This window comes from Haliotis rufescens, unplaced genomic scaffold, assembly GCF_023055435.1.
Source record: "Haliotis rufescens isolate VD_foot unplaced genomic scaffold, xgHalRufe1.0.p SCAF_17, whole genome shotgun sequence".
In the NCBI taxonomy this organism is placed as follows: Eukaryota; Metazoa; Mollusca; class Gastropoda; order Lepetellida; family Haliotidae; genus Haliotis; species Haliotis rufescens.
In genome coordinates, this window is record NW_025963857.1 from 5,743,679 (window position 1) to 5,757,207 (window position 13,529).

The 13,529-nt window shown below is 43.1% G+C and overlaps 1 protein-coding gene across 8 annotated transcripts in view; it reads right to left on the bottom strand.

Moving 5' to 3' along the window:
• Positions 1 to 13,529, bottom strand: part of LOC124142019 (inositol 1,4,5-trisphosphate receptor type 3-like) — a 244,393-nt gene that overhangs the window by 7,174 nt on the left and 223,690 nt on the right. For all 8 annotated transcript variants that reach the window (XM_048397454.1, XM_048397456.1, XM_048397455.1 and 5 more), the window contains 15 exons: positions 12,122 to 12,268; positions 11,290 to 11,439; positions 10,241 to 10,342; positions 9,717 to 9,800; positions 9,049 to 9,228; positions 8,052 to 8,157; positions 7,549 to 7,667; positions 6,324 to 6,493; positions 5,711 to 5,863; positions 4,717 to 4,878; positions 3,732 to 3,840; positions 2,667 to 2,790; positions 1,861 to 2,036; positions 825 to 977; positions 428 to 505 (listed from right to left, as the gene is read on the bottom strand). In XM_048397454.1, the coding sequence (XP_048253411.1) occupies positions 428 to 505; positions 825 to 977; positions 1,861 to 2,036; positions 2,667 to 2,790; positions 3,732 to 3,840; positions 4,717 to 4,878; positions 5,711 to 5,863; positions 6,324 to 6,493; positions 7,549 to 7,667; positions 8,052 to 8,157; positions 9,049 to 9,228; positions 9,717 to 9,800; positions 10,241 to 10,342; positions 11,290 to 11,439; positions 12,122 to 12,268 (2,013 nt within the window). The remainder of the gene's footprint in view (positions 1 to 427; positions 506 to 824; positions 978 to 1,860; positions 2,037 to 2,666; positions 2,791 to 3,731; positions 3,841 to 4,716; positions 4,879 to 5,710; positions 5,864 to 6,323; positions 6,494 to 7,548; positions 7,668 to 8,051; positions 8,158 to 9,048; positions 9,229 to 9,716; positions 9,801 to 10,240; positions 10,343 to 11,289; positions 11,440 to 12,121; positions 12,269 to 13,529) is intronic.

The following is a 13,529-nucleotide window of genomic DNA, read 5'->3' on the forward strand; positions in this document are numbered from 1 at the left end:
TTTTGAACAATTTCAGAGAAATCATGCAACAGTGTATTCAGGTATGATCCAACGAGGATAAAGATATGGCCGGTTGCCGTATGATTGTCTCAAGAAGAGGTGGAGTGAGTGAGTGAGTATGGTTTTAGGCCGCTTTTAGCAATATTCCAGCAATATCACGCCGGGGGACACCAGAAATGGGCTTCGGACATTGTACCCATGTCGGGAATCGAACCCGGATCTTCGGCGTGACGAGCGAACGCTTTAACCACTAGGCTACCCGACCGGCCCTATACTCATTTTAGAAAACATTCAAATATTATTGGGACATACCTAATGGAATACATCTGCATGAATTGGCTAGGCTAACCATTAGGCTACGTGACCGCCCCTAGAAGAGGCGGTGTCAAAAAGCAGCATTTACAGGACAATACAGAAATTGGCCTACCCTTCCATGATGTTCAAAATCGTAGCTGTTCCTGCTGCAAATAAAACACGTGTCTTTCATGTCCGACTCGGCTCTCCACTGAAACGAGAAAATAATGTGAATGAGTTGGTGAGTGAGTGGGGTATAACGCTGCATTGAACAGTTTGTCAACATAATGTGGGAGTAAATCCCTAAGTGTCAGTCGTTTAAGCCACCAAAGGTTTGGTGCTGACAGAACAAGGGTCATACCGGTATTAAAACCCACGAGTACCCGATCACAGCTCGGGATGAATCTCTGCCCAGAGGCAGACACACATTGCTGTTAACCCTCACATCCACACAAACACACATCAGTGGACATCACCATGTCATGCCAGAATATATAGATTTGGCAGTTCCAGAAACGGTTGATACATACCTTGAGATCTCTGAGCTCTGAGAAGGTGTCGACGATGATACCGAAGATGATGTTGAGACCAATGGTGGTGATGAAGATGAAGAAGGATACATGGTAGAAAACCAGAGGCCAGAAGCGAGAGAAGGAGCTTCCCATGGGGTTCTGCTTGATCTCCTGCAATTGCAATAGGTCATAGGTTATAGCCAAGAGATCATGTCACCTACAATAGGTGAGGTGGTGAGGTGAGGTAAGGTGAAATTGGGTTTAACGTCGCGTCCAAGATTATTGCACTTATATAGCGATGTGCATGCACGTGTATGTGTGTGTGTGGCTGCTTGTACTAGTCCGGACTGATGCCGATTTATAGTGCTAGCCCACTGAGATACATGCCGCAGTTTAACATGAATACCCCACTCAGACACAGTATACTGACTCCGAGCCGACCAGTCCTTGTTTTAGCCCCTTAATGCCGAGCGCCATACAGGGTAACAACAAGTACAATCTTTTAACGTCTTTTTGTATGACGCGGCCCGGGATCGAACCCTGGACCTTCCGCTCTCCGGGCGGACGCTCTACCACTAGACCACGGAGGCGGTCAACCTACAATTGGTCATTTGCAAGAGGTCATGTTGGTTGGTTGGTATACGTCAAGTCTTATATGGCATGTATATTCAAATTTCAAACATACCTAACATCTCATAACTATAAAGTACAAAATCAGACAGAACTTGAAGCATTCGTAAAATATCTAATATTTACATAAACAGTTCACTTTGGTTTTGATTTGGTTTGTTGTCTGTAAATAATTGAGTCTGGACTAGACAATCCAGTGATTGATATCATGAGCATCGATCCATGCAATTGGGTTCGATTACATGCATCAACCAAGTCAGCGAGCATGTAGGGGTCATGTACAATAGATTTTGTACCATAAGTCGAGTGAAACAGATTGTTTTTTATCGTGGAAAAGTTAGGTTCATAATTATCCATCTTGTTTGCAATGCTATCTGACTGTGAAAGACACAAACAACTAGTTGCTAATGCTATGTGTACTCACCTCAAACATATCTCCGATGAGGCCATATCTGATAACTGTCACGGTACACTCCCAGAGTGTAGAACAGTAGAGATATTCGTCCGGGGAGAAGTAGGAACGGAGGAGGGCGAAACCAATGAGCGAGTAGATATAGATGAGGATGAAACCGAGCACAGCCACCCACAGCAACGACATACCTGAAAGATAACACAACGACATACCTATAGTACAACACAATGCAACATCTCCAGTATAACATACGAGGGGTGTTCAATAAATTTTGCAACTTCAATATAAGACCAAGTCTCAGAATATCTTTTGCACTTTTATTTTTCAATTTAATCTCCATACACCTCAATACACTTATTCCATTTGTCCTTCAAGCTTTTAATACCTGTTTTCTAGAAATCCTCAGATTGGCCATCTAACCACGCCTCTGTGGCAGCCTTTATGTCCTCGTCACCCTGGAAGCGTCTTCCACGTAGGGCAGATTTCATTTGCCGGAGCAGGAAATAGTCACTGGGGGCTAAGTCTGGGCTGTACAGTTAAATCACCCACCCTACAGCCCAGACTTAGCCCCCAGTGACTATTTCCTGTTCCGGGAAATGAAATCTGCCCTACATGGAAGACGTGGAAAACTCGTATGCTTGTTGCATAGACTTGATACCCACAGGAACAGATTGACCTGGCACTGTGGCCCAAAGGCATCACAGCATTGCTGTTAATTCTCCTTGCAGTGTTTTATTGTAAGATGAACAATGACCACGAGTCGTTTATTTCTTAAATACATTTCTTCAACATGTGATGTCATTGTTGATGAAGCTTACCGTTGACTGTGACAGCCTTTATGACGCCGCTGAGAAGCTGATTGTTGTTGACGATGTTGAGGAGGTGGAATGCAAAGAAATAGCCATGGAACAGTGTTCCCGCTATGGACATACCAAGAAACAGCTACAACAGAAAGTGGAATATGGTCTGTTACAATTAGAAACCCCAGGGGCTTTCATACACGTACCTCTGTAAGTGTTTAGATTTCATGAATCATATTTTATCATAATAATGAAACTAGGTGTTCGGGGAAGGGGAATGTATGTCCTACCCTACCAACAGACCCGTTGTGTTACTGCAGGCAGTAGGGTTAAGTTAGTTTTGATAAATTTAAGAACATTGTCATGTTCCAATAAGGGGATGACATAGGTGATCTACAACAAACTTGGTAATTGTGATCGTACCAGACAACGTCACAGCTATACCGCTGACCAATAACATTGGCAGACAATGGGACTGTGGTATTGCTGACCAACAACATTGGCAGACCATGGGACTGTGGTATTGCTGACCAACAACAATGGCAGACAATGGGACTGTGGTATTGCTGACCAACAACATTGGCAGACAATGGGACTGTGGTATTGCTGACCAACAACATTGGCAGACGTCGTCACAGCTATACCGCTGACCAACAACATTGGCAGACAATGGGACTGTGGTATTGCTGACTAACAACATTGGCAGACAACGTCACAGCTATACCACTGACCAACAACATTGGCAGACAATGGGACTGTGGTATTGCTGACCAACAACATTGGCAGACAATGGGACTGTGGTATTGCTGACCAATAACATTGTGAGACCAGGTGACGGTGGTAATGCTGACAAATAACATTGGCAGACAACGTCACAGCTATACCACTGACCAACAACATTGGCAGACAATGGGACTGTGGTATTGCTGACCAACAACATTGGCAGACAATGGGACTGTGGTAATGCTGACCAACAACATTGGCAGACAATGGGACTGTGGTAATGCTGACCAACAACATTGTGAGACCATGTGATGGTCGTCACACGGAACAGTGACAGACATAGTGGCCAACATGACGTACCAGGTAGTAGAATGTGGTGAAGCTGAAGAAGTTGATGTCCAATTTGGAAACCTTGTCGTCCTTCTTGGAATCCTCTTCCTCTTCCGGGCTCTGACTCCCACAAAGCTTCCTGCAAACAGACATTAAAGAACATACATAATGGGGCGGTGGTGTACCCTAATGGTTAAAGCGTTCGCTTGTCACACCGAAAACCAGGTTGATTCCCGACATGGGTACAATGTGTGAAGCCCATTTCTGGTTTCCCCTGGCAGGATATTGGCATAAAATGATGTAAAACCAAACTCACTCACATCTTGGAAGACTGTTGCACATATGTGCAGAACCTACTGGCATTATTACCCATCCATCTGTAACCTCGTGTGGCATAAAAAATAGAATCTGACATCGTGAAAAGCATTCTGGGTTGTATTCACTGTGTTCCGCCATACAGGCTGTATTGTGGTGCAGTGGTGAAAGGAGGAACACAACTTACAAAAGTCCAATGAAGCTTGCTCTGAACAGTAGCCCTTAAAAACATTGCCTGAAGCTGATTCAGAAGCATTGTCCAGAAGATTTTGGTTTGGTTTGTTGTTTTACGCTGCACTCAGCAATATTCCAGCTATATGACGGCGGTGTTTAAATAATCGAGTCTGGACCAGACAATCCAGTGATTAACATCATGAACATCAATCCACGTAATTGGGATCGATGACATGCATCTACCAAGTCAGCGAGCCTGACCACCCGATCCCATTAGTCGCCTTTTAAGACAAGCATAGTCGCCTTTTACGGCAAGCATGGGTTGCTGAAGACCTATTCTACTCCGGATCTTCACGGGTCCATTGTCCAGAAGGTCAAAGGCTATTGCCCATGTTGTCAAGTGAGACACAATGCCGTTTATGCCAAGGCCTGAGTCACAACATGGTATGTAACCGACCCTAGTATGTAATCACGGGTGCTGCAGACAGTATTAAAGATGGAATCTGAGAAACATTAAATATCTTACCTGAAGTATGATTTGATGTCAGATGTTCGCGGCAGTCGCGGGTGGTTAGACAGGAAGTAGCTGATGAGGACAAACAGGGAACACAGGTTGTGGACGCCCCCGAGCGTCCATAACGTTATCTGGTACTGGTCTTCTCGTATACCTTCAATACGAGGCTTCGGACTGAAACAGGACATGGCGAATTAGGGAGAAGCTTGTGTGTGTTTGCGTTGAAATTTGCGCCGACGTTTTCGTTGATGCTTGCCCCAACGTGTACTGAGGTCAGTCATCTACAATAGGTCATGTACAATAAGTACACGTGCTTAAGATTCAGATTGCAATTGATTTACTTGCTATACCAGGGAATACACAATATTATTAGTACGCATGCACTGTGTATAATCACGGCATGTCAGCTTAATGGGGGAGGAAAGCCCGAAGTGATGCAGGTCTCAGACGTTTAACACTTTGGTGAAACCCACGAGCATGGGTATGGTGCTGACAAACCTAGAAACATAATCGGGGCAACGATATGGGTTGAATAAATAGGCGTAAAATCATATTAACACACTTATGAATATAACCTAGTTTGACTAAGCACCAGGGCCGTCAGGTAGCCTAGTGGTTAAAGCGTTCGCTCGCCACGCCGAAGACCCGGGTTTGATTCCCGACATGGGTATAATGTGTGAAGCTCATTTCTGGTGTCTATTGCTGAAATATTGCTAAAAGCGGCGTAAAACCATACTCACTCTCCCAGTCGATAAGCACCAGATTGTTACCAATGGTTGGTTGGTTGGTTGGTTGGTTGGTTGTTTAATGCCGCACTCAGCAATATTCCAGCTATATAATGGCGGTCTGTAAATAATCGAGTCTGGACCAGACAATCCAGTGATTGATATCATGAGCATCGATCCACGCAATTTGGATCAATGACATGTATCAACCAAGTCAAAGAGCCTGACCACCCTATCCCGTGTTACCAATGGTAAGATACAGAGATGCATGGATCACTTACTCGTAGATTCCAGGACACAGCAGGGTGGCGTTCTCTGGATTATCCTTCAGAATCTTCCCACAATCCTCCATAGACGATTTGGCATTCCAGGTGACCAGCATGAGGATATTGATGGCGATGCTCAGAATGATAGCACCATAGTTCCATAGCAACCTGATGAAGATGGGAAAATAGTCTCCATTATGATCTGCTAAAACTCGTAACAAGAGGCATGCACAATAATTCAGCAAAATCAATTCATATCTACTCTTAAATTAGATTATGTCCGGTGACTGTTGATCGGATAACTCTCGTATCACAAACTGCCATTTTCGTAGAATTACGTGCGTGACAGACATCTGTCTTGGCAATGTCTCCTTGGATGTGACAGAAGCATCATTATACAGCCATGTATGTATTAATGATATAATTCAAAGTGTCAACACCTGAGAATAATTAGCCTTGATCATCTGCCGAAACAGATTCCATTGGCAATAAAAGGCAAAGTAGTGATGGCAATTATATGATTGGATCTCTGAAAATCAGTGATGACACCAGGTGGTCATAAACTAAACTAGTGAAACATTTATCTAAGATGACATGCAATAGAATGATGTCACAGTATTATACTAACCATCCCTTTGTAAACATCTTTGCTATTGGGTTGTTCAAAATCTTCCTTTGATAGGAGATATCACCCATGATATCACGTGTCCAATTCATTAGGTCCCGGATCTTGTTGCTAGGCGACGACCTGTCCACATTCCATTTCAGTTTCTCCTTCACTTCTTCTCTGAGAACACTCTGTGAACACAGATGCAGATTAGAACAGCACTAATTCAGGTGAGGTGAAATGGGGTTTAACGTCAAGTACAAGATTATTGCACTTATATAGCGACGTGCATGCTCATGTGTGTGAGTGGCTGCTTGTACCAGTCCGGACCGATGCCAATTTATTGTGCTAGCCCACTGAGATACCATGCCTCAGTTTAACAAGAATACACCACTCAGACACAGTAAACACTCCTAGCCGACCAGTCCTTGTTTTAGCCTAGCCCCTTAATGCTGAGCGCCAGACAGGGTAACAACAAGTACCATCTTTTAACATCTTTTGGTATGAAGCGGCCGGGGATAGAACCCCAGACCTTCGAGTCTCCAGGCAGACGCTCTACCACTAGACCACGGAGGGGGTCTCAGCACTGATTCAACATAAAGATGGGTTAACATTGTTTTATATAGGAGAGGAGCACTGATGACAGATCATTGCACTTTCAGGACAATAGGCATGCTGGATTTCACCAAAGACACATTTAAGACCTGAATCTCTTTGGGATTTCCTTCCACATTAACCTGATGCACCGAGATGTTACTGGAATACCGTTCAAAGCAGCATAAAAAACATGTTACCCGCTCACTCTTCATTCGACAGGGACTGGATAATAATGATTATGGGTGCAAATTCAGATTTCAACTTAATGTTTTTTGTTTGTTTGTTTGTTTGTTGTTTAATGCCGCACTCAGCAATATTCCAGCTATATGACGGCAGTCTGTAAAATGATCGAGTCTGGACAAGACAATCCAGTGATTGACATCATGAGCATCGATCCACGCAATTGGGATTGATGACATCTATCAACCAAGTCAGCGAGTCTGACCACCCGATCCCGTTAGTCGCCTTTTAGGGCAAGTATGGGTTGCTGAAGACCCATTTTACCCCGGAATCTTAACGGGTCTCAACTTAATGATTACAGTGGGTTATACAGACATATTCCTAGTTTCAACTTGATGTAGCATGGACCTTGACCTTGACTGTACAAATCTTCGTCTGAAGTCAGTACACGTCTAGAATAAACACACACCTTGTTCTTGACCCTGAAGTTGACCTTCTGGAGGACATCATCTTTGAGTATTTCAATGGAGAGCGAGTTCTTCTTATAGTAGTCAAAAGCACGTTGGTTTTCAGGGCTGAGGTTGAGGGCTGAAAATGCATTTGAAAAACATGAAATGTTAAATAACATGGGATGAATGTAATGAGAGGGTTAGTCCTGGTCAAATTCAGCACAATCGAAGCTGTAGCACTGCCATAACATTATTGGCCATGGATGAGACCAACCAGTGACCGAAAGTATGAACATAGAACCAATTCGGAGTAATGTTTTTCCAGATAGCAGCTGACAATTCTATGTTTAATCGTCACCAAGGACAAGCATGGGATACTTGGAACTTTTTCTTGGCACTGCACATCCGAAAACAAACTACAAAAAATTGTACAAAAAAACAATACTGGTGGTTGGAATGCACTTGAAGAAACTAAACGAGACTCTCGGGAGACCCTATAGTGTGTAATAACACGTAGCCTTACTGTCTACTAAATGGCTGTCGATGTCGATCATGCGCGCGAGGATCATGTAGAAGCTGAATCCGACCTCCATCACAGTTTCACGAAGAGCATTCCTCTTCTTCCCTTTCTGTACCATGAAACAAAGAAGCATTAGTATATTTGTCCTTGCAAACATTGGTGCATGTATTATGTTCTCAGTGACACTAATGACTCGGTGACCGCCTTCATGGTTATGTGGATAGAGCCTAATAGATAGAGCCGCGTCATACCATAAGATGTTAAACAATGGCACTTGGTACCTTCTTGGTCAATCTCATTAAAATCAGATCTTAGTTCTCGCTATCGCAAGACAAAGATCTGAGGACATCCCATTACAGGTCACGTCAGAATGACCTTTCATTTGTCACTTACCAGATCATGAAAGTGACAGTCAGAATGTGTTTTCTAATCATGCAGCCTCGAAAATGTTAACACGGGGTATTCCAAAGACAGTTACGGCCCGTACGACTGATTCTGTCAAAATTATCGTCCGTCTCTCGCATCAGTGGGATAAATATTTGAATGGAGGAGGTGTTGCACAGTACGTGGGAAGCAGTGCCATACAATTGCAACCATATGTTAGACATTCTGGAGTGTTCAAAATTTTAATCAAGAACTGTATCAAGATATTTTTCAAGCGTAGTCTGTAAAGGAAGTTGCCAGGTTGAAATGAGTGCCATAATGCTCGAAAAAGCTGCTTTCTAATTGGCTGATGTCGACTGCTTGTTAGTCATTTCAGTGGTCGGTCAAAGTTCGCGAAAGTTCGTTCTGAAATGACCCGTAATGGGATGTCCTCAGATCTTTGTTTAGCGGCAGCGAGAACTTAGATCTGATTTAAATGTTTTTTTCATATCAAAAGATCTTTAAATATATGCATTGGAATAGCAAGAATAAAATTCTTGTTGGCAGTGCAAAGTGTCTTATTATCAGTCTACATAGAACAAGAAAATGACAATGAGATAGAAGAATAAGGTCATACCACAACGCCCTGAAGTATACTTCCGCCAAAGGCTGCGATAGATTTAGCTGATTGCAGGTAACCGCCGTTTTCGGTGGAACGCACCAGCCCCTCCAGCTTGGGTTTCTCTGATTGGTGCATTTCATAACAGACCGTCATGCATCTGTACGCTGCTTCCTTGTCAAGTGCATCCTTCACTTCCTGTTAACGGAACAGTTTATTAGAGATATATCAGAACATGTGTTACGTGTTAAGCGAAATGCACTTTGAAGTTCACATAAGCATTGTTGTAGAACAAATGCAGTGAGTGAGTGAGTTCAGTTCAACACACTTTTAACAGTATTACAGTTATATCGCAGCGTGTCAGCTTAATGTGGTAGGAAAGCCCGAAGTGATGCAGGTCTGAGACGTTTACCACTTCGGTATGATGCTGACAAACCTAAAAACAATGGGGGCAAACCGGAATTTGAACCCACAATCATAGGTTTCTGGCGTGCCCAAGGGACACAACTCTGCACAGCGAATTGAGGCGCCTTAGACGACTGGGCCACTTGTGCCCCGAGAACAAATGCCTAAATGTATTGACATGAAACACCTTGAAGTTGTAAATAATTGGTTACGAAAGTTTATTTATTATCTTTAGACACTTTCGTTCTTTCAACCAAGATTGTTGACGACCGTTTCCTCACCTTTGCCACCTGAGATGCTCCAGGGCCGTTCTCCTCTATGAGGGAGATGATGAGGGAGGCAATGGTTTGCTGCAGCTCTATCACCTGCAATAACACACCGATATTCTCATAATGGGAATAAATAAAACGACAAAACCCTTTCCATATTCATAAGAAACCTCGAGTCGAAAGTCGATTGTTCGATTTCGACTAAATCATTTTAAAAAATCCTTCAAATCACACAATCATACAGCGCTCGTCAGTCTCAACATGCAATATTAATCCTACTAATACAATATTTTATTATCTTTTAGCACGGATAGATGATGTTGACATTTAAACTTTCCAAGCTATTAGGCATGCCTTGCACTAAAATGTTTTTGTCAACATTTTTGTTATAATTTCCTTTTAAGGCATATGTCCTTCATTATCACTGAAATATACCCTTCCATGTTCAACAGGGATGAGATTTACCAAGTCATTTTTCAAATTTAGTTTTAGTATTGTTTTATTTATTGTGAACGGCTTCTTGAGAGTTATCTTACCTTTTCTATTGGACAGTCTGCTATTTCTCCGGCCCTGAGGATGAAGTTGATGTAGTCGATGACTTTCTTGTCGTAGATGACGCTGCGATTCTCCTGGTTGCCCTGAATATGGATATGGCACAATTAGGAACAAGCCCTTACCGTTTGAAATAAAGGTTTATCTCACCGAGCATTAAAATATTAGTTTCTGATTGGTTAAGGAGTGGGCAATTATTTTCCATGTAGTCCGCTGAGAAATCAATCAGAACACACCTTATGTAACTTGCTTATCTCTCATTAGTATCGTTGAGCTGATATGAACCAATTTTAACCGAATGCATTGGGTAAAGGGAACTAAGTCAGTTCGTTTGCATTGCCTGCTAGCTGTCAAAATGGCGGAATCAAAGCGTTTTGCTCAGTGAAACCTCGGACATATATTCCGGGTCTGTATGAGTGAGTGAGTTGGGTTTAACGCCGCTTTTAACAATATTCCAGTTATATCGTGGCGTGTCAGCTTAATGTGGGAGGAAAGCCCGAAGTGATGCAGGTCTCAGATGTTTACCACTTCGGTGAAACCCATGAGCACGGGTATGGTGCTGTCAAACCGAGAAACATAATCGGGGCGAAACGGGTTCGAACCCACAATCATAGGTTTCTGGCGTGCCCAAGGGACGCAACTCTGCACAGCGAATCGCGACGAGTAGCCACCCGTGCCCCCCGGGTCTGTATGAATGAATGTTGGTGAGAAAAATTCGTTGTCAACCAATCCGTCGGGGCATATGGTAAGATGTAGCCTATGTGTGAGCCTATGTACCCCTCGACTAACGGCTCGGGGTACATAGGCTCACACACAGGGTACATCACACCATATACCCATCGAGATCGGGGTGACAACTTATGTTATCATATTGATATTTCTTCATTTGGAACTGAAACACTGAATAAAGTAGGAGAGACATGAAAATGCTCCGGGATACCCCTGCCCTGTTAATATGACGGTGACATGATCATGAAGACGTCAATGTCGATTTTTACATGAGGAATAAGAAATAATTCTGTGCGAATCTCACCGAACAGAACTCATTGAGAGAGCTGAAGAGCTGTATGACCAGGTCGATGGTCTTGTTGTTGATGGTGGTGTAAACGACGTTCAGGAACTGAGTCGTCTCGCCCACGATGTTGAAGGACTTCACATTGTCCGGCTGCTCCCGTAGATAGTTCTGTAAAAGAATAAATGTTCCATATTAAGATTAATGTGACTGGTTTCCCATAATAATACTATGACATTAATTGTTGGGGACGTATAGTCCAATAAAGATTTTGTCACTTTGTGGTCATCGAAAGACCTGGTTATGACATTAAATGCCATAACGATGTTATTCTCATGTGTTATGCCTATAAAGATGCAACCTTTACCCCGCCAACTGACACTAAATATACCCCCCCACCCCCATCACACAGACATCACCAGGATTCTACTGTACCAATAACCACCCATAATGTTACCCCATCATCCGATATGTTCCCCCACTTGTACCCCCCCAACCATCCCACATGTTCCCCCAGCATCCCACCTGTTCCCCCAGCATCCCACCTGTTCCCCCCCATCATCCCCAACCATCCCACATATTCGCCCACCATCCCACATGCTCCCCCACCATCCCACATGTTCCCCCACCTCCATCCATCATGTTCCCCACCACCATCCCACACGCTCCCCAACCATCCCACATGTTCCCCCACCATCCCACATGTTCCCCCACCTCCATCCATCATGTTCCCCACCACCATCCCACACGCTCCCCAACCATCCCACACGCTCCCCCACCATCCCACATGTTCCCCTACATGTTCCCCCACCATACCACATGTTCCCCCACATGTTCCCCCACCTGTACCCACCTGTAGCCCTGTGTTCTGCCCATCACATATGCGGGCCAGCACCTTCAGGACCAGCTCTATGTAGCCCTCGTCCTTGTACTCCAGGATCTCCCGGACTCCTTCATCCATAGCAGCAACGAGCTCCTCCTCTGGCCTGCTCTCCCCACTCTACATTCAACCAAACATGGTCCACTGTTAACTGGTCCGTACTGTGATAACGCATTGATCATATGGATCTTTGAAATAGGTTTCACCGCCATGAACAGTGTCATCCATGTAAATGACATCAAAATAACTGAATTTTTGAATTGTGTACTAAATATGAATCAATAGTTAAAACATTTTATTCACAAATGGAAAAGGATTAGGAACAAATTATCCAACTTAAGACATCCTCTCCGTATGAATAAATGTTTGTGACAATATTTGAATTTTGTTCTTGTTCATGAACCCATAACCCCAGCATAGACAACACACATCCACTGATAATGACCAAAGCAGAATCTCCTCTTCTCTGATGATTCGTTACTTTTATTAATCACCAGGTCTCTCAAATTACTTTTCTGAAATCTAAGAATTGATTGTAGTTTATTGTCTACCAGTAATGTATAAACAAATGCTCTTTGAAGATAAACAGTAATTCCCAAAAATTAACAAAAATGGTTAAATCAGTCCTTAGTGTGTTAGCATGTTATAAATATTAACATGTTGACGTGAGTACAATCAAAATATTAATAAATAAAGTTAGTCGTTCTATATAACAATAAATGAACTTTGTTATAAAATCAACAACAAACATATGCGGATTAATGACAGTATTTGCTAAAATGTAAATAGCCCAGTCCCATGCACAGTGAATGTCTCAGCAAACATCTACCAGGTATGAATTAAAGCATCTAGATGTACACATATTCATGTACCTGCTTGGGCGTCCTTGTATCTACATTCCGCCGACCACCATCCTTTATGGGAGTTGCAAGCTCATATCATATAAGCTGGGATACACTTCAGCAAATAAAACGTTATAGGGGAATAATTTTATGCCGCAGCTCAGCATGATCGCGCAAGCAGCATCCACACCTTCCATTTGGCTCAGTGTTGCGTCATTGTTAAATTCACGGTACCATGGGAACGGTAGGAAGAATATGAAGACCAAATCTACGATATTATAGATCTTTCGTATGCGAGACAATGCAGTCTTTGTCTGTATGGTATCCTTGTCAAATACAATGAGAAACGAAACATCATGCCTCATACATAGACATGTGAGGTGGTTCATGTGAAGATCCGTGTTAGAATTGGTGAGAAGTTTGTTTGGTGTTTACCACTGCACACAGCAATATTCTAGCCATATGATGGCTCTGTAAAGAAGCAAACTGGACCGTTCAAGCCACTGATATTATGAATAACGATCAACGTCGTTGGAGTA